The 19,001-nt window shown below is 38.1% G+C and overlaps 1 protein-coding gene across 42 annotated transcripts in view; it reads left to right on the top strand.

Moving 5' to 3' along the window:
• Positions 1 to 327: 327 nt before the first annotated feature.
• The window catches only part of PCM1 (pericentriolar material 1), a 41,517-nt gene continuing 22,843 nt past the window's right edge, over positions 328 to 19,001 (top strand). For 13 of the 42 annotated variants that reach the window (XM_085578639.1, XM_085578656.1, XM_085578650.1 and 10 more), the window contains exons 1-17: positions 328 to 460; positions 4,285 to 4,404; positions 4,993 to 5,238; positions 6,375 to 6,647; positions 7,161 to 7,331; positions 7,506 to 7,622; positions 8,834 to 9,022; positions 10,932 to 11,109; positions 12,097 to 12,206; positions 12,629 to 12,845; positions 14,053 to 14,251; positions 14,552 to 14,731; positions 15,470 to 15,627; positions 15,829 to 16,028; positions 17,565 to 17,716; positions 17,798 to 17,927; positions 18,612 to 18,746. In XM_085578639.1, coding sequence (XP_085434765.1) covers positions 4,309 to 4,404; positions 4,993 to 5,238; positions 6,375 to 6,647; positions 7,161 to 7,331; positions 7,506 to 7,622; positions 8,834 to 9,022; positions 10,932 to 11,109; positions 12,097 to 12,206; positions 12,629 to 12,845; positions 14,053 to 14,251; positions 14,552 to 14,731; positions 15,470 to 15,627; positions 15,829 to 16,028; positions 17,565 to 17,716; positions 17,798 to 17,927; positions 18,612 to 18,746 — 2,751 coding nt within the window. In that variant the 5' untranslated portion in view covers positions 328 to 460; positions 4,285 to 4,308. Of the gene's footprint in view, positions 461 to 515; positions 734 to 804; positions 1,244 to 4,284; positions 4,405 to 4,992; positions 5,239 to 6,374; positions 6,648 to 7,160; positions 7,332 to 7,505; positions 7,623 to 8,833; positions 9,023 to 10,931; positions 11,110 to 12,096; positions 12,207 to 12,628; positions 12,846 to 14,052; positions 14,252 to 14,551; positions 14,732 to 15,469; positions 15,628 to 15,828; positions 16,029 to 17,564; positions 17,717 to 17,797; positions 17,928 to 18,611; positions 18,747 to 19,001 lie in introns of those variants that run through there. The other 29 variants (XM_085578641.1, XM_085578643.1, XM_085578653.1 and 26 more) reach the window with 17 other exon arrangements.

A 19,001-nucleotide genomic window follows, 5' to 3' on the forward strand; every position in this document is an offset into this window, starting at 1 on the left:
CAAGGAGCAAAACACGCCGGAGGCTGACAGAAACAGAGTAGTCGGCACTGCTCCAAACGAGGGCAAGAACTGATCCTCGTCCACGCTTAGGGTTTCGACGTGATTTTACTCGTCTTCCAATCAGGCAAAAGCATTTCCAGAATTTATCGCCGTTTTCGTATTTTATTTTGTAAGAAAAACACGACTCTCCGTCCGCCGCAGACAGCGGCGGCTGCGCCCCAGTCCTGTCATGGGGCGGGCCTGCCCTGAGTGGAAAACTACCATTCCCAGGAGGCACCGCCGCCGGGCCGGGGCGCGCCGCGTCCCCGCACAATGCACGCTGGGAGTTGGAGTTTCTTCGCCCACCGCTCTTCTCCGACCGCCCCGGCGGTTGCGCGGGCCCCCTCGGGCGCCCCGCGGTCCGGTCGGGCGGGGCGTGCGCAGCGGAAGGGCCCGCGCGCGCGGAGGTTTCCAAGTAACGGTGAGTGTCCGTCCGTCCCTCCGTGTCTGTATCCCTCCGCCAGGAACCGCCCCCCGCGCCCCCGGCGGAGTGGCGGCCAAGATGGCGGCGGTGGCTGAGGCAGGAGCGCCGTGAGCGCCTCCGGCAGCCCCGTCCCGCCGCTTCGGGCGAAGCGAGGCCGCGCCGCTCCTCCGCTGCCCGAAGCCGAAACGTTCGTCCGGGCAGCCCGGGCCCCGCGAGTGGCGGCAGGCGGCGGAGGAGGAGCCAGGCCGGTGACCTCCCCTCCGGCGCGGGGTGAGCCGCCTTCTGCCCCTCGCGCGGCGCTCTGCCCCCTTCCCGTCCCTTTCCCCTGGTGGCGGCGGCCCGCGCGGGTGTGGGCTCGGAGGCAGGCGCGGGGCGGCGGGGAAGCCGTGCGGTAGCGGCGGGCCCTGCGGGCCGCGCCCCTCGCGCAGGGCAGGGCGCGTTGTTCGCTCTCCAAGGAGACGCCGCCGCCTTCGCGGCAGTGGAGGCGCCTTGAGCAGAGCCCGCCTACCCACGCACCCCGCGGCGCCCGGGCTTTGGCGCCGGGAAGGAGCGGGATCTCTGCCCGCCGCCCCCGGGCCAGGAGCGTCTCGCCCGCCGCAGGCAGCGAGCGGTGCGGCCGGCAGAAGCGCCGGGCCATCGCTCGCTCCGCCGGCCCTGTTGGCGGCGGCGAGCCCCGCCGGGCCTGCGCTCGGCGCCCGCCGTTGGGATCGGAGCAGGTCGGGACGGCGGAGCCTGCGGGCGCTGGAAGCTGAAGTGCCGGACACACCGCCCGTAGCCAGGGTGTGTGAGTGTGCAGCTCGTGTGAGAGCTGTCCGCTGCGGCGGGACAGGATTTGCTCTGTTGGCTGCTCCTGTGTGATGATACTGCGTGGTTTGCTTTTAAGGAGTTAATGTCCAGTGTGGAGCGTACGTCCTAAAAAGCTAAACTTAAAAAGAAATGTTTGGCCCCGTTTTCAGCCTTTATGGTGCTGTGATGGCTCTTCAGGACTTTCTGTTTTCCATTTAATTTTTTTCACTTGTCAAAAGTTTTCTCTTTGCAGTATTAGGTGCTCTAGAGAGCCCCTGCGTTCACATGAATGCTATAGGAAAAAATTCTCAAGAGCATCTTTACTGTAGATAAAAAGCCTTTTTGAAGTACATACCTTTGATTTGCTTGAGTGTTAAGTAGTGTTTCTTCTGTGCCATCTGCATATTGCTGATACGTGTACAAAATGTTTTGACTCTTAACATGTTTTGCCTATAATTCTGCATGCTATTTGAAGTTATTATTTCTGTAGGAAGTATAGTTGAAATTCTTTTTTCTCAAATCCCTCATAAATCTCGTACGGCAGTGGACACATGCTCAAAAGCTTTTGTACAGATCCTGTGACTTGCATGAACCTGAAATTGGCAATAGGTTGCTGTAGGTAAATAGGTGGATAATGGGAAGGTAGCAAAGCTTTATAGAATATTTTTTTGTAGAAATAGCTTGTAAAGTGAAAGCAAAGAAAAAATGCATATTGGTGAAATGTGGATGTGGAGGTGGAAAGCACAGCTTCATGTGAAAGAAGAAAAAACCTAGCTGAACCTCTTTGTGTTTTTCAACTGAGTTAAAGAGGTAATATACCATCAGAGCTCTTGGACCTTAAACTTGCTTGATTATAGTTAATTTGGAGGTATATAAGACTATGATAGGAATGTTTAGAAGCTTTTTTTGGTAAGGGGATGCTTCTGTTAGAACACTTTAAAATCCACTTGCTGGAAATAATGAAGATACTGTTATTTTTGAGCTGTGTTTATCAGGGATGTTGGTGTATGCTGGGTCTCTGTGTTTGAGAGTCCTGTTATTCACAATATTCCATCTGGGGCAGTGAACTTACTTCAGAGGTAGTGAGAGTCTCCTACAGCAAAGATAGTTGAGAACAGGTTTTGTGAAAGTTTTTGAAAAAATGAATGTGAGTAGTTACTTGTATTATGTAAAGATGAATACTGCCACTTATTTTTACAGTGGAAGATAGGGAAAAAAACTACTTTTGCTATGGTTTTAGTAGAATTATATAACATGATGATGAGGAAACGGCTTACAGAACTGGACTGTAAACCCAGATGGCCTCTAATCTTCCTCATTATGCTCGGTGACATAGGTCAGGACACAGTGTCCGTTGAAATGTTGGGTCCTGCACATCTACAAAGCTGAACACTTTTTCTGTAACTGAAGATAGTTCGTTAAAATCATGACTATTTCTAAACTGATAATTACGCATTTGCTTTGAATGCTTATAAGTTTTGGCATCAGCTTCCCAGTGAACTTTTTATGGGATGTACCCTCTGGTTGCATGGCCTAGTGGGCACTTCTGTTGGGATGAAGAAGGGAGTATGAGTTCTTGTGCAGGGACAGCAGGGCATAGTTGTCAAAGCATCAGGCACTTACACCTGTTCTGGGTGTGTTCTGATTGTGGCTGTGAGATGCAGAAGCGGAATGACTCCTAACCACATTACCGTGACCTGGGCTGGCACACTGCCGAGTGGAGATGTGGTTATGGTGTAAGGAGCATGCCTGGTAGATCCTATTTCCTTTATGATTTAGTCATTGGCTGTGTTTGCATAGGAATACTGCTTTGTAAGTGTGCCTCTTGAGAGGGCTGTACTGTGGGATTTTGATTGAATCCTATACCTAAGCAAGATAGGTGTACTAGGAGAGCTTTTAAACTTAATTCGAGATTAATCTGTTTTCCTTTCTGGAACTGATACTAAAAAACGAACAAGCTTCTTATCTACTTCCTAATCTTTAGTTTTGAATTATTTTTTCACCTGCACTCTGTGAAAATTAGAATGAAATAGTTGCAGTAAAATGATGAGAAAGTGGTTCCTATCAACTTCTATATTTTTATTTTTTCAGTTAAGCTTAGGGTTATGTCCTAACATAGTAGTGGAAATGAGCAGGAGAGAGTAAATATCTGCAAGACTTCTTTTCTTCTGCATCTGTTACAGTTCTTCATAGGTAAATTTTGTAGCTTTCTCCAGTGGAATTGTGCCAGCAGCACTTAGTAAATACAGTTAGCTATGTATTCTTCACCTTTTGGAACAGGCTAATCTAATTTTACTCTCATAAAGGAATACTTTTTCTGATCTTTCAACTTTGAAAGTTTTTTTTTAGTTCTAATGTCAAAACAAGAAATGAAAACTTCAAACATTTAAGTTGCTTTATATTGCTTAGAGTGACACTGATGGAGAGCAGCTAAGCTCTATGAAATGCACATTATTTTGTTTGGTTTTGGTAGAAACTGTAATGTAAGTGGTAGGTCATTCACTGCTTAAATAGCTTGATGAGTGGTAATGAAAGTCAAAATCCTTTTGACTTGATGACTGTTTTCCTTGTGTTTTTTACAAGTGTGTCATTCAGTACTCTGTTTTCGATATCTCAGTATTAAAATGAATGTGAAAGTGTGACATACTGGGTCTTCAGTCACTTAATGTGCTGAAAGTGAAGGCTTTATGAATTACAAAGCAGCCTTTCTGAGCACTGTATTGTTTATTTTAAAGTGAGGACAATTGAAACCTTCAAAAAAAATCAACCCAACTTTCTTTCACAGATCACAGAGGTTTAAAAGCCCCAAACCCACAACTACTATTTATTTATTTTTTTAATGCCAGTTTCTGTGTTCTTCCCATTGATACATTTCTAGTAACAGAGCATAGTAAATGGGGAGTTTAGTTTCCTAAGCAGCTTTGTGTTTTCATCTTATAATGAATATGTAGTTGTCTTCTCGGATCATGAATCTTTAAAATTTTCTGTGTAAGCTGATTTTAATAATGCACATTTCTTTCAACTCCTTCTTATAGATTGCTTTCTATAGATCACTTGTCATGGCAACAGGAGGTGGTCCCTTTGAAGAAGGCATGAATGATCAGGATTTGCCCAGCTGGACCAATGAGAGCCTTGATGACCGGCTGAACAACACGGTAAAATTATTCTTTTCTTTTTGTTGCCATTTGATGCTGTACATTAGAACTACTAGCTAGATTTTATTAGTGGCAGGTAACAATGCAAACTCCTAAGCCTCATCATGCATGGCTTTGCATGTAGTGCAGCTTTACCTGGAAAACTTGAGGTAGATGTTAGCAAGTAATGGGTATAATTCAGAGATTGTGAGGTCTACAGAGGTATTTATGGAAAGCATTTTGGGTAATTGAAGTGGATAGACACAAAAGCACAGTAGGTGACAGGAAAGTGAAAACTATAATTTAAAAAGTTCTGAACTCCTGAAAGTGAAAGAGTCCCCAGCAAAGAAATAAAATAGAACTTGAACTTCATTTGAAGTTAATTTAATGCATTTAACATTTTCTGCCAAGCTATTTTTAATTATGCAGTAGAGAAAATTTTATTTTGTAAAGTGATGTTTCCTCTAGAAAACTTAGAGCTTATTTCAAGGTGGCTTGCTATTTTTACTTCTAAAATGGAAGTAAACTCTGTCGCAGAATGCAAACATTTCCTTTTTTGTCTGTGTGGATTATAAATATGATTTTTTCTTCTCTCTCCTTCCTGTTAAGGACTGGAGAGGTCAACAGAAGAAAGCAAACAGGTCTTCAGAGAAAAACAAGAAAAAGCTTAGTGGGGAAGGTGAAACAAGACTTACTAATGACATATCTCCAGAGTCTTCACCTGGAATGGAACGACGCAAGACCAGAACTTCTCATAGCTTTCCTCATGCTCGATACATGACTCAGATGTCTGTTCCAGAGCAGGCTGAACTAGAAAGGCTTAAACAAAGAATAAACTTCAGTGATCTGGATCAGGTTTGTATGAATACTAGCTCCCACTAGAAATGTGATTCCAAAATGTATTCCGTTATCTATTAATAAAGTGACAGATGAGTAAAGAATCCTTTCATAAGGGATCAAGGTAAAAAAAAAAAAAAAAAAAAAAAAAGGCACCATGACAACCAAATCAAAATCCTGGTTTTGAACTTAAGAAAATAAAGGAACATTCAGGACTGTGGCTTTCCTCTGTTTGTGTGATAGCTGTCTTTGCTTTCTTGCTCTCGGCCATTAACAAATTCCTGTGTCCTCAAAGCAGTATTTCTTACTCATCATACTTGTGTGCTACTTGAAAATAGCTGTTACCTTATTCTGAAAGCCTGTTCTTGAACTTCCAGTTTGTGATCCTGAACATTGTTACCCTTGTAGATTAAGCAGAGGAGTGTCATTAAAAACTGCTTCTCAGTAGAGTAGAGAACGTTATGGCACAAATTCTTGAGCCATAACTACTTTTTTTGAAATACAGCACATTCATCCTTCCCTCATCCAAAACTAAGGAAAAGTATGAGGGATTGATTCTTTTGGAACAAGGCATAAGTTTGTGTTAACAATTTCAAAACATAGGCTTCATCTTTACCAAAGGTTGTTGCTAACTTCTTTGGTTGTGAAGATTCTTTTCAATGTGATTCATTGTGTTGACTTACAGTTTAAAGGCTGGGCATAACTTCCTCCTCAAATGTATGTTAGGGCAACATGTTGCTATTCACAAGGTTTTAAAGAAAAGCTGAAGTTCTGAGCTATTATGTTCTGTACAGGAATATGTTGCTCTTTTATTACTGTTCTTTTCTCAAATGTACCTGGAGAAGTAGAATGCTTTTTGCTACAGTAAAGGTCGAGGTCACAGCAAAAATAAGGAATTAAATTCTGAGAAACTACAGAATGTTTTTGGTTCTCATTGTTCTGGGAGGATGGATTTGCTTTCTGAAAACTTAGTGGCAAAAAATTATTGGCACTGTCTTCAGCTAACTTTTGGCCAACTGGTGACTGATCAGGTAACTTTAAAATCAGTCTAATAATACTGTAGAAATAATAATGCAAGCAGGGAAAAGAGGCAGTGTTGAGGACATATTGAATGAAAAAATAAAGCAATTGTTCTTTCTTTTGTTTGTATATAGAGAAGCATTGGAAGTGATTCTCAAGGCAGGGCAACGGCTGCTAATAACAAACGTCAACTTAATGAAAACAAAAAACCATTCAACTTCCTGTCACTGCAGATTAACACTAACAAAAGCAAAGATCCTGCCTCAGGTTCCCAAAAAAAGGAAGGTGGGGTATCAGCGCAGTGTAAAGAGTTGTTTGGTGCTGCTCTAAGCAAGGATTTCTTGCAAAATTGTCAAGTGTCTGCTCAAGAAGATGGAAGGGGAGAACAAGCGATGGACAGTAGCCAGGTATTTATACAACTACAAAGTGTACAAAATATTGACTCTCAATCTTCAGTGCTGCTTTCTAAATTTCTTCAAAGTATTAATCTTTATTGGAAATATTTAACTTCCTACTCTTCTGGAAATTGAAGACAATGTGAAACCAAACTTAATCATCTATTGTTCTTTAGAAATCTGCTTGTTGGTAACGGAAGTAACAATAATTTTCATTTTAGAGGTTCGTTCCCTTTTATATGGCTCCAGAAAGTTCTCTCACAGTTGACTGTTTTCCTATGTTGATGAGCTCAGTTGTGTTTTAGCCTGTGTTGACCAGAAGCTGTGCTTCGGCCTTGCAACTTCCCGCATGCATAAATCTATCCGTATAAAGGCTGTTGACTTTTAACCACTTGTGGAAGAGCGCTCAGAGGAGTGAAAGTACTAACATATCCCCCTTTCATTACTCCTTTGCTGTTCCTATCGCTGTGTCTTGTGCATTGCAGTTGTAGCTGAATGCATTCAGTAACTTCAGTGTCTTTGCAGATTGTGAGCAGACTAGTTCAGATTCGCGACTATATTGCTAAGGCCAGCTCCATGCGGGATGATCTTGTAGAGAAAAATGAAAGATCGGCCAATGTTGAGCGTTTATCACACCTTATAGATGACCTTAAAGAGCAGGAGAAATCCTATCTGAAATTTTTGCAAAAGATGCTTGTAAGTTTGAGAACATAATATGTTTGTTTCTGCACTGTAAGCTTTTTTTAGGAGTTGACCGTTTATGTTTTGATGGTGCTACCGAGATTGTTGATTTTGGTATGTAGTACCGTCCATAATTCATTTTTACTGCCCCCTATATAGCTTTTGATTTGTGCCAATGAAATATTTCAGGCTAGAGAAAATGAGGAGGATGATGTTCGGACTATAGATTCAGCTGTGGGATCTGGTTCTGTAGGTGAGAGCACATCGCTAAACATTGATGTGCAGTCTGAGGCTTCAGATACCACGGTAAGCTGCCTTTTAGCAATTGAGGTAGAAATGAGGGCTTCATTTTGGTTTTATCATGGGTCTTATAGTGTCATAATCTGCAATTCAGCTGAAAAATAATAAATCCCCAAGCACTCTGTTCAGGAGGTGTCCATGCATGTGTGGTTTTATTTTTTTAATTTGAAAAAAAAAGTAACGATTCTGTCACAATAGCAATCTGAAGAATCTTTTGAATCTTTTATTCTTTCTTCAAAGCACAATGAAGAGTTAAATGTGTACTTTGGCATAAAGTTGAGTCACTTGTAGGAAGAAATACCTTTCTATGCAATTTTCATCCCTAGGTTTGTTTCTGTTAATGGGAAAAATTTTTGGGTGTTGGGTGAGGGGAGAGTTAGAAATGTATCATTAGTAGGCCATTGTCCAAGCATCTTTCTAGTGATAAGATAGACGTAACACACAAGTTTCTCTCATTTTTTGGAAAGCTGGGCACCTCTTCAGAAAATGTATTCTGAATTTAGCACTGAGATAAACAGTCCAATCTTTTTTCTATTTATTAAAGCTTTTTTTTTAACATGATAAAACACATCTTGTAGTAGATACAAAAGCATTTTAATGACTTAAGTTTTGTGTCTTCCTTTCTATTACACTGAGGAAAAGTACCAGAGAGCAGGTACTCTTTCTGGCAAGTTAGCACACTGAATGTCCTATGGATAAGGAGAATTTACTTGCTTGGAAATAAAACAGTTAAAACATTAGGAAGCTGTTCTAATTATTTTTAGCTTTATAAGAACTCCTTCTATCTCTGTAAGGAAATAAAATTATAGACATGGAAGATGCAGTTTAAACTTAAAAAAATAAATTTAGAAAATACAGAAAAAGGTATGCTTTTTAAAAAGTGTCCATGTAAACTCACATTTGTCTCAATATTTGCAAAATTTGTGCTTAAGTTTTTTGTTTGGCTCTTAATTTTGCACCTAAGTGCTCTTTACATGCAGCTTGAATATTTTACATGCAGAGTGCACACTTCTGTTTGTATAATGTTGATTTCTATATGGAACTTTATTGTTGTGGAAATTTGAAAAATGACTAAAAATGTCTTCACTCTTTAGCAGATCTTACTAGATACTAGTTTTCATTATTTGACAAGATAAAGTGGGTAGGTTTGTAACTTAAAAATGCATGCTAAGTTGGAGCACATTTTAAAATCTAACATACTAAACTATTCGATACAGGAGGTATCTTTTAGTTTGAGTTGTCGGCCCCGCATTGAGGAGAAACTAGGGAATTCAGCTTCACAAGAACAGGTTACAGACATTGATGTTACACCAAGCCCTAAAGGGAAATGTGAGAGAGCTGCTCTGAATGACAGGGAAATCTGGCCTTGTGGGATTAATAGCCAGGATCATGGATTGCTTTCCAAGGTACACTTCAAAATGTTACTTTAACCTCAAATAGGGTTTATACAGGCTAGTCTTCCCCATTCCCCCATCTCCCTTCATTGCTTCAAATGTACTTGATACTTACAGTGAATGTTCCCACTGGATTGCTTATCTGTATCCAGCTGTCTTTTCACTGAATTAGTCTTTGGCTAGAATGTTTTTCTTTGAATAGAAATGTTTCACAACTTTTTCTTCTGAATTGTTAGCACTGAAGTTAGCATTGATGCAACTCTGTTCAGCAGGTGTTCTGATTTTATGTAGATAATCTAAGTTTTGTTGTTCCCTTCTTTGGAAAACATACTGTAAATGTGACTTTCAGACACTTGTTATGGTTACGTTGATAGTCAGCCAATGCACATTTAAACTAATACCAAATAGAGAAGACAAATTAGAAATTAGTAGCCTTAACTTGTTCCACAAATGTTTTTCTGTAATTATTTATATAACTATTTGGTTGGAAGGGGAAAAGCTTTCAAAGGGTGCAGTGTCTAAAATGGTTTTTTTTTACCCATTATGAGCTTTTTTATATCATTGTCCTTCCTGTGATTTAATTTTTTAGAAGTCTTATATTCAGTCTTTTTTTCCCCTAAAATAAAAGGCTTTAATGTTTTGTCAAGCTACTAGTCTAAATGTAGAACTAATATTGAAACATTTGTTAATGCAGTTTTCATGAACTGAAGCAATTTGGTACTTTAGATAAAGCTTGGATTATTTAATAGGTGATTGCGGCTGAGACATGTATCTTTATTCCATTTCTTCCCCTTGTTCCTTCCTGTGCTGGTTTCAGTGTGTGATCTATTTTGCCTCTACTCTGCTGTTTATATGAAAGGTGAGAGTGTAACAGCAATCATCAGTGTTAGCTGCAGTGCATCTTTTAGTGACACTTTCAGGAGTTTAGAATTCTGGATGTTTTCACCTTTCTCTGCTGGAAAGTTGAGCATTCCTTAGTACCCAGATACCTTAGTTAATAAGATGCCTGCTTCCATTCTGACATTTGATGCAGAGTATTTGGACTGAATTTTCTAGTTTAGAAACTTAATACTATGTGGATAGAAGATTATACTTTCAAGTTAGTAGTGTTCTTTGTAAATGCTTGTTATTTCCCTTATTTCGTGTGCAAAGTGCAATTATGCAACTTCAGAGAGGATCAGGATCTTAACTGTGGATGTCTCATTAAAATAATTAATTTGAGTAAAAGTTTTAGTGCAAATCTCCAGCTCCTAATTAGCATAGGATGAGGAAAATAACTGAGTTTTAATATATTTTAACTGCTCAGCATGCTTTCATTCTGTCAGAACTATTTCAAAATATTGTTTGAAAACAATGTAGGCAGGGTCTATGCATGTTTTTGTTATGAAATTGATTTACCCAAACCTGGCATATTCTAGTATCAATGCCATAAATACAGCACATAGAACTAAACATATTATAGGCTAGAAATGAGTTACTGCTCAAAACATTCTTCTGAAAATTCTAGAGATTTTAGGCTAGTAAATCAATTGCCATCTTGTGTTTTATGTAGCTCCATGATGCAATGCCTTATCTTGCTTACCTTTAGGAGTCTTAAAGGTTAATACCCTCAGTTATGACTTAAAAGACAGAGGGAAGCTTGGGTTAGTCTTTGGGTCACATTAGGGCAGCCAACTGGCTTTGTAAAGAAAAAGAAAACTTAAACCCTCCGGAGCTATAAGCATGTAGTACAGGCTTCTTCCTGTTGGATGTATGAGGTTTATTTTTAGATAAAGGCCTATCAGAAAGGTGAAGCTGTTCCATTTTTCCATTAACCAGGCTGTTAATTTACATGCAAGTTGTTCTTGCTTTGACACTTCTTTTACTAGTTCCCAACAGGTAAATGGTTGTATTTATGGTAATGTTGCTCCATCTTTTGCAGGCCAGAGATCCTCAACAGGAAGCTAAAGAGGAGTTGGAGAACTTGAAGAAACAGCATGATTTATTGAAAAGAATGCTACAACAGCAGGAGGAATTAAAGGCTCTTCAAGGGAGACAGGCAGCTCTTCTTGCTTTGCAGCATAAAGCAGAGCAAGCCATTGCTGTCCTGGATGATTCTGGTATGTGAAATGATGGTGTCTCTTATATCATGTTAGCATGCTGACTGAATGGTTAAAGCTGGAATTGTGAAATACACATTGAAAATGTTTTTTTAATTGCAAAGCCTCTTTCTGAAGAGTTGACAATGTAACATTATAAAATGATGGGTCATTTAAAAACTCAGAGCTGATTACTGTGGTTTACCTGTAAAATCCCAGAAGTGTAGGCTTTTCTCCTAAGAATTGGTCTACTCAATGTTAAGATTCAAATTCAATTTATGGCAAAATAAATGTTTTCAAAATTTGAAAACAGTGAAACTTTACTGTTTGTGTAATGAAGTCATAATCTCTGGGGGAAAATAAATAATATTTGTGTTTGACTTTTCTTATGAGCTATTGGTTTATATTGGGGGAAAATAGGAAGAATTACTTGGGTCTTTCAACTGCCAGTTGCATATGTAGTATTGTTTGAATATGAATTTTTGAGGCAGAGGCAAAAAGCTTTCTTTTAAATTTATTTCTCTCAAAGCTTTTTGAAGAACGAACTTCCAAGACTCCAGTTGCAGATGTAAATATTGCAACTTACACCATTATGAAAGCTTGGTGTCTCGTTAATTTATTATTTTGAGAAAAAGAAATTACCTCCACTGTTGTCAGTTTAGCTATATTAAATTATTGTAGTTTTATTTCTGATAAGTTTCTATCAGCCTTAGACAAATTGGTTGCTTTCATTTTGCTCTGAACTTTTTAGCAAAACACAGAGCAAGCCTGAAGTCCCTTTTTATGGTCCTTTACAAAGCAGCTCTGAGTTGTCTTGTTAGTATTTTTGTAGCAGAAGCCGTCTTTCAAGAGTAAAAGTGGTGGAAAGGACACAAAATTAAAAATACGTGCTGTATTTTTAGAGGGTCAGTATATTGACGTTGCTAAACCACACATTTTTATTTAAATAGCCTTTATTTCATTGCTGTGGAAAAATATTTATATTTCCCCCTTTTTCTGTATGCCCAGTTGTAACAGAAACTACAGGTAGTGTTTCAGGAGTGAGTCTTACATCAGAACTGAACGAAGAATTGAATGACTTAATTCAACGCTTTCACAACCAACTTCATGATTCACAGGTTAGTCCTGAGATGGTACCGTATAGATTTTGCCACTATCAGTTTTTATTCTGTTTACCAGTGCAGTTCAGTGTTTGTTTTGCTCATCTGTATTTGCTAGTGAATTTATCAGAGTTGCCCCCAAACTGAAAAACTCAGCAAACTTGAAAATTCATAGGAGTTATTAACTGACTGATCTATGCTTTGAGTCTCATGGGTTTCCATGGAGGTCTAGAGTTGCTTTACTGCAATTTAATTATTAACTCCATATATTATTGGAATGTCATTAGAGTGTTTTCAGTATATTTCCCTTTGTAATACTCTTTGCTTTGGTGTTGATTCTGGTGCTGCGTATTGAAGGTCCATAAGAAAACTTCTTGTTTCTTACAATTTATTTACCTTTTATTGTAGTACTCTGAATAAAATGGAATTACTCTTTTTAGACACAGTCTGTGCCTGACAATAGAAGGCAAGCAGAAAGCCTTTCACTTACCAGAGAGATTTCACAAAGCAGAAACTCTTCAATGTCTGAACACCAGTCAGATGAGAAGACACAGCTTTTTAACAAGATGCGAATGTTGCAGGGTAAAAAGCAAAAGATGGACAAACTATTAGGAGAACTTCATACACTTCGTGACCAGCATCTAAATAACTCTTCCTGTAAGTCAGTATAGACAGAACTGTATTTTTGTCATGAATACCATGTTTTTAATGTGCATGTTTTGTAACATTGTCTTTCAGATTGCACTTGGTCAATGAAATACAGGTGATAAAAACTGTGCTGGGGCAATATTAATGTAAATGGTGTTAATGCTGTGCAAGTTTCTGTCTTAACGAAAAACTCTATAATTAATGATGATGAGTGTCTATTAGCACTTTGGTTTATAACACTGAAGATGACTAATATGAGGATGTGATGAATTTTTTTTTTCAAGGCTTGTCTGTGACACATCTGGCTTGTGAAAAAAAGAGCCATATTAACTTGAACTTTGTGTGTTTTTATCACAGTATGTCTGCATTTGTGTACTCGGCACTTCATGTGTTAGTAGCTTTAGGACTATATGGCTGTAGTCCCTCTCTGTCAAAAGCCTTTCGTGTGCACTCATGGCAGGGACTTCAATCACAGACCATTCTAGAGGGCCTTACATGTCTGACTGGTCTAGAGCTTTGGACTTTTCTTTTAATGGCTTTGTGCTCTGCTTATCGATGCAGACCTGTTCACTTGCTCCTCTCGCTCTCTGTTTCTAACAATGCATTTGTACTGGTGATGTTTGTCCTGTGGTTGAAAACTTCTGAAGGGTGATCACAGCATATTTTGGTTATTATTGAGAAATGAGGCCTTGAAGCATGCACTTGGAGAAGGACATGCTGATTTAATAGTTATGTTACTGTACTTGTTTTTCTATATGTATTTAATGCATATAATATGAACATATTGGGATATGATTTCATGTAGCTGGAAGAAGCAAAAATGGACAAAAATCTTAGCAGAGATGAAAAAATTGCTAGGATTTTTCTTTTGATCAAAATTCTAAAATGTTAAATTTATATAAAAAGGAAATGTAGCCCTAAATAAAATCTTGAAAAATCTGTATGGGCAGATTCACAGAATGAAAGCTTCTGCTTCTGACATTTGATAAAGCTAAAAGGGAATAACTGAAATCTTGTTTACAAAAGCCACCTTATTACTCACTGTCTATTGACATTGCATGCAATGAAACTTAAGAAAAAACGTTTTGCTTTGCTAAGGAAAGAAGTTATTAACTGCTGTTTTGTGTATTGATAATCTGTCATTATTTTAATACAATTCAGTTAAGCAGATTCCTTATTATGAATTGTTCACATAAGCTGTATTTCTTTTCTGTAGTTTTTCCTGCTTCAGGTTCTCCTCAAAGGAGTGTTGATCAAAGAAGTACAACTTCAGCTGCATCTGGTCCTGTAGGCATAGCGACTGTTGTCAATGGTGAAACAAATAGTCTGGCATCTGCTCCCTATCCTCCTGATTCCCTGGTTTCTCAGAATGAGAGTGAAGAGGATGAAAATCTAAATCCAACAGAAAAGCTTCAGTAAAAGTTCTTTAATTTTTTTCCAGTCTTTGCTTTAGTAACTTGGCATGTTACTTTTTTAATAAGTTTCGTGTTAAGTAACTATTTCCATTTTTTGATCTACCTAATTTAGTATTACAGACTACTTAGTAAGCAATCCAATACAGTTAACTGAATTGAGAGCTTCAAGTGTGAAGTTCTTATAGCTTGGAAACTGGCAGTAAACTCTAAGAACTTTAAAGCACATATATTCTTTTTAACTCTTCATAGATGAGTATAATATGGCAAAACAGATTAAATATTCTTTTTTTTCCTCCTCAGGAAGCTAAATGAGGTTCGTAAGAGACTGAATGAGTTACGTGAGTTAGTTCACTACTATGAGCAGACATCTGATATGATGACAGATGCTGTAAATGAAAACACTAAGGAGGAGGAAGAAACAGAAGAATCAGAAAGTGATTCTGAGCATGAAGATCCACAGCCTATTACAAATATTAGGTTGTTGTATTTTTTGTTATCCAAAGTGTTTGTAGCTGAGTTTTTGCTTCAGGAAACCTGAAATACTTTGAGTCAACCAGAAGTAATTTAAATCTGTGCTTATTACATTAACAAAATTACAGGTTTTTTTTAATTTGAGGTAACTGTTACACAGATGTCTTGTAATTATCTAATCCTTGGTGTCTTATTTATTTAGATAAGTGTGAACATTTAGAAAATCGCTATAAGACTTCAAAAATCTGTAATTCCTTTGGGTTTAAGCACTGAATTATGTGTATGGACTTTCACTAGAAGGTTACAGTCTTAGATTAGAGAATTAGAGTAAAAACCCTTAAGTTTACAGGGGCATTGATAGCTATAGTCTGGCACCTGTGTGCATTAAGGATCTTCACCTGGTAGAAATGAACAGTCAGTTAGCTATGCATCATATAAAGCTTCTATAATGTAGACATATACATGTAAGACCTAATGTATTGTTGCAGATCTAGCAGGGCATAATTTAAAGCTGCTTTGATTGTTTTAAAAAAAAGTAATCTGTTGGAGAGATGAATATGGAAAACTTCCCAATGTCTGGATGGATTTTATATGGAGTTGAAGTTTGTTTGGGGGTTTTGTTGGGTTTTTTTAGGGAGAGGGGTCAGAACACCTATTTGTAAAAAAGCTAGGTAGAAGAAGACTAAAGTAAAATTGTATCCATACCAGTTTTTAAAAAGTTAACATGAGTAATTTATTTCACCATAGAAACCCTCAAGGAATCAGTAGTTGGAGTGAAATAAATAGCAACTCAAATGTACAGTGTGGAACTAATAACAGAGATGGAAGACATCTTAATACAGACTGTGAAATAAACAACCGATCTGCTGCTAATATAAGGACTCTAAAAATGTCTTCTGCTTTAGGTATGTTCTAAAATCTTGCAATAGTTTTACTTCTTAGTACAAATAACTCTGATAGCTGCACAGAGTTTTGGAGATCCTTGTTCGATGAGCAGAAATTTCAAGGGCCTTACCATTAAGCTATTACTTTTCTAATGCCCAGTAATTACAGTGAGTTCAGTAATATCTTTGGTATGTTTTGTTTCCTCCTCTCCCTGTTTCCAGACTGCCATAATAGGGAGAATCTACCCCAGGGTGAAGATGATGAAGTGCAAGAAGATCGAGTTAGTGAAGATTCCATGTCTAGTCACAGAAGCAGCCTGGCTGATATGGCTGGAGATGCAGAGTTTGAGCAGAAGATCAATAGGCTTATAGCTGCAAAACAGAAGCTTAGACAGTTACAAAACCTTGCTGCTATGGTGCAGGTATGTTACAAATATAAACTTGTGCACAAAAATTTAGCATTTGCTGTTTCATGTTATCTGTACCTTCTGATAGGGAAAAATTGCTTAATGTAACATGTAAAATACTTATTTATAGTCTAGGGAAAAAGAGATACTGTTTGATTTTTTTGATTTCAAAGGTGCTACTTCTGAGGTTCAGTTCAGGAATTTTCTTGGAGGATGCTAGCCTAAGAGAACAGTGGTCTTTATATTTAACCTTAGCACTGGGTTACAAAATACAATCCAAGAAGTAGATCAGTATTATTTTTTAAAATATTAGACATTTTTAAGATTATACTGAACATTCAATATGTTTAGGTTTTTAAACCATAGGTTCAATCAACAAGGAACATTTTTCATTAAAATCTTTGGATGTTGCAAAATATTTGACTTGAAGTATTTTGGTTTGGAGGCAGTGGTTTTGTTTATTTTGAGAGTTTTGAGGCCCAGCTATAAGTTGGAAGTGTTTTTAATTTAGAATATCTCACACTGATTTAGTGATGTTAGCAGCACAATGTCATGGATCTAATGTCCCTTCAGAATGCTCACATTCGAGCACCATCTGCTGCAATGTCTGCATACTGAATGCACATAGGTGTATCAGAAATAAAAAGGCTTTATGTGAGAACTTTAAAATCAAGCTCAGTTGGAACTTATGTTTTACAATAGCAACAATATAAACACAATATTGTTATATCAAGATAATACTCCTGTATTATTTGTCAGCATCTAGATCAGTGTTGGTTTTTATCATCACTATAGAGGTGCTAACTGTCCAGTGGTATAAATCAGAATTGGAGATGATTCAGCAGCTTCCTTGATAAATGGCCTAATTAATGGCATATCTTCAATCATCATAATTCCAAGGCTTGTTATGTGTATGTAATCTCAGCAAAGATACAGTAGGTCTGTGAGCTGTGTCATTCTTGGTCACCAGTGATCTCTCCTGTTCGGCAGAGTCTTTATGAAAAATGATGACATTGGAAAAAAAAAGCAGCAGTGGCTACAGCTTTCATACAGAAATTATGAAAAAAAATAGCAGAATAGAAAACCAGTTGGACTTTCTCAAAAATATTTCAGATTAAGTTTTCAAGGGCAGTTTTGTTATTGTTAATATTTAAGTTCACTGATTGTGGTAAATAAGCAGTCTTGTTCACCTCAGTGTCCTTCTGTTCCTCCTTGTTCTTTCTTCATATGCTTGTATCTTTCCATCCACTGAGTCACAGGCAAGTGGTTTATACTTCTAAAATGAGACAAATATTTGTATTTAGAGTGGAAGTTTCAGTAGTTGAGGTTGAACTAAATAATTTTAAAGTCTCTAATTAACTCGGTTTATCTTAAAGTCATGATGCCATGGTGACAGTGGCTTCTCAGTTTTTGATTTGTACTAAAGATAAAGCTATTCATACTGATTAGTTTTGAAAAAAATCAAACTAGACAAACCTGACAAACTAGCTATGTTAATTTTTTTTGTATCAACTTGGAAATAGTCTAATTGCCTTTCTGACATCCTTTCAGGATGATGATCCAGAACCTCAAGGAGCAATTGCAAATATGTCTAATATTGGTGACTTGTTGGGTGAGGTGGAAGAGACAAAGCAACAACCAAACAATGTCCGAGCAAGTTCCAACAAGTTAAAAAAAGATGTGCGACTGAATGAAAAAGCAAGGTAAGACTTTGTCAGAGGATGGTAGAGCTGTGCCTTAGGCAACATCTTGCCAAGTAACATGTGGATAACTTATTTACACAGAGAGAAGTTCTATGAAGCTAAACTTCAGCAGCAGCAACGGGAGCTTAAGCAGTTACAAGAAGAAAGAAGAAAACTGTTTGAAATCCAGGAAAAAATTCAAGTGCTACAGAAAGCTTGTCCTGACCTTCAAGTAGGTAGAATGTATTTCTTTGCTGTCTTAAGGTGTTGAGCAAAGACACATAAAATATCTTGCTCACCATTTTTTCCTTATGAAAATTGGAAAAAGTTTAAAATTGGTAATACTTGTATAGTGTAAGCAGGTGGATTTTTAAACCTTGTGTTTTGCTTATGTCATTCACTTTTCAATGGTTCTTGTTCAGTGGTTAATTTCACAGTGGTTTGTCTTCAAAAGCCTTGACAGAGTCTTCAAAGATACAGAACCTTCTGTCTTACTTTTAGCCTGAAATTTGTCTGTCCATACTGGTCAGTCACTGCTTTTTTACTTCTCTTAGTAGTAATTTGCTGGTATTTTGAAATGATGATGTGTCTGGTAAGCGTGATCAACGCTTCATTGCATTTTAACTTAACTCTACAGGGCTTTCCTGTTTTCACGATCTTTGAAGATAACTTCTTTCTGTGAAGTGAGCAGTAAATTATCAATACTGTGCATCTAGAGCATTATATAATAATACATAAATTGTTTTGTTGATTCCTAGATAAGTTTTGAAATAAATATTTAGCCTTGATTCAAAAATCCTTTTCCCAGGATACTGACTTTCTAGCCTCATAAAACCTTAACTGTGCTGGGTTTTAACTGCAGGTAAGTTTTAGAAAGCTGTTATATTGTGCCTTGCCATTTTGCTTTCTCTTTCAGTTGTCAGCTGGCCTGGGTAACTGCCCTGCAAATAGACAGACTTCACAAGCAACATCAACTCCAGCCATGAATGAGTGTAACACAGCTGGCAAGCCTTTATTTGCGTGTGATGAATCTGTACCAGTAGGCAGTGAGGTATTTCATACTTGATATGCAGTGACTTAAAAAGGGTTTAGTAAGATGTTACAGGTTGCTTGGACACATTTTAAGTAGCTGGCCTGGGGAACAGAGTAGTAGCTATTTTAACAAAAGCATGTATAACTTCTTTATTTTGTTTCTGGAAAGAAGGAAATACTGACTTGAACTGGCAAGATATTCTCCCCCAAATACAGCAGTTGTTACTAAATATTAATGTAAAAGTTTAATTAATTTAGAAGTTTTACCGTGAAC

This window comes from Lonchura striata, chromosome 4, assembly GCF_050655825.1.
Source record: "Lonchura striata isolate lonStrDom1 chromosome 4, ASM5065582v1, whole genome shotgun sequence".
NCBI lineage: Eukaryota > Metazoa > Chordata > Aves > Passeriformes > Estrildidae > Lonchura > Lonchura striata.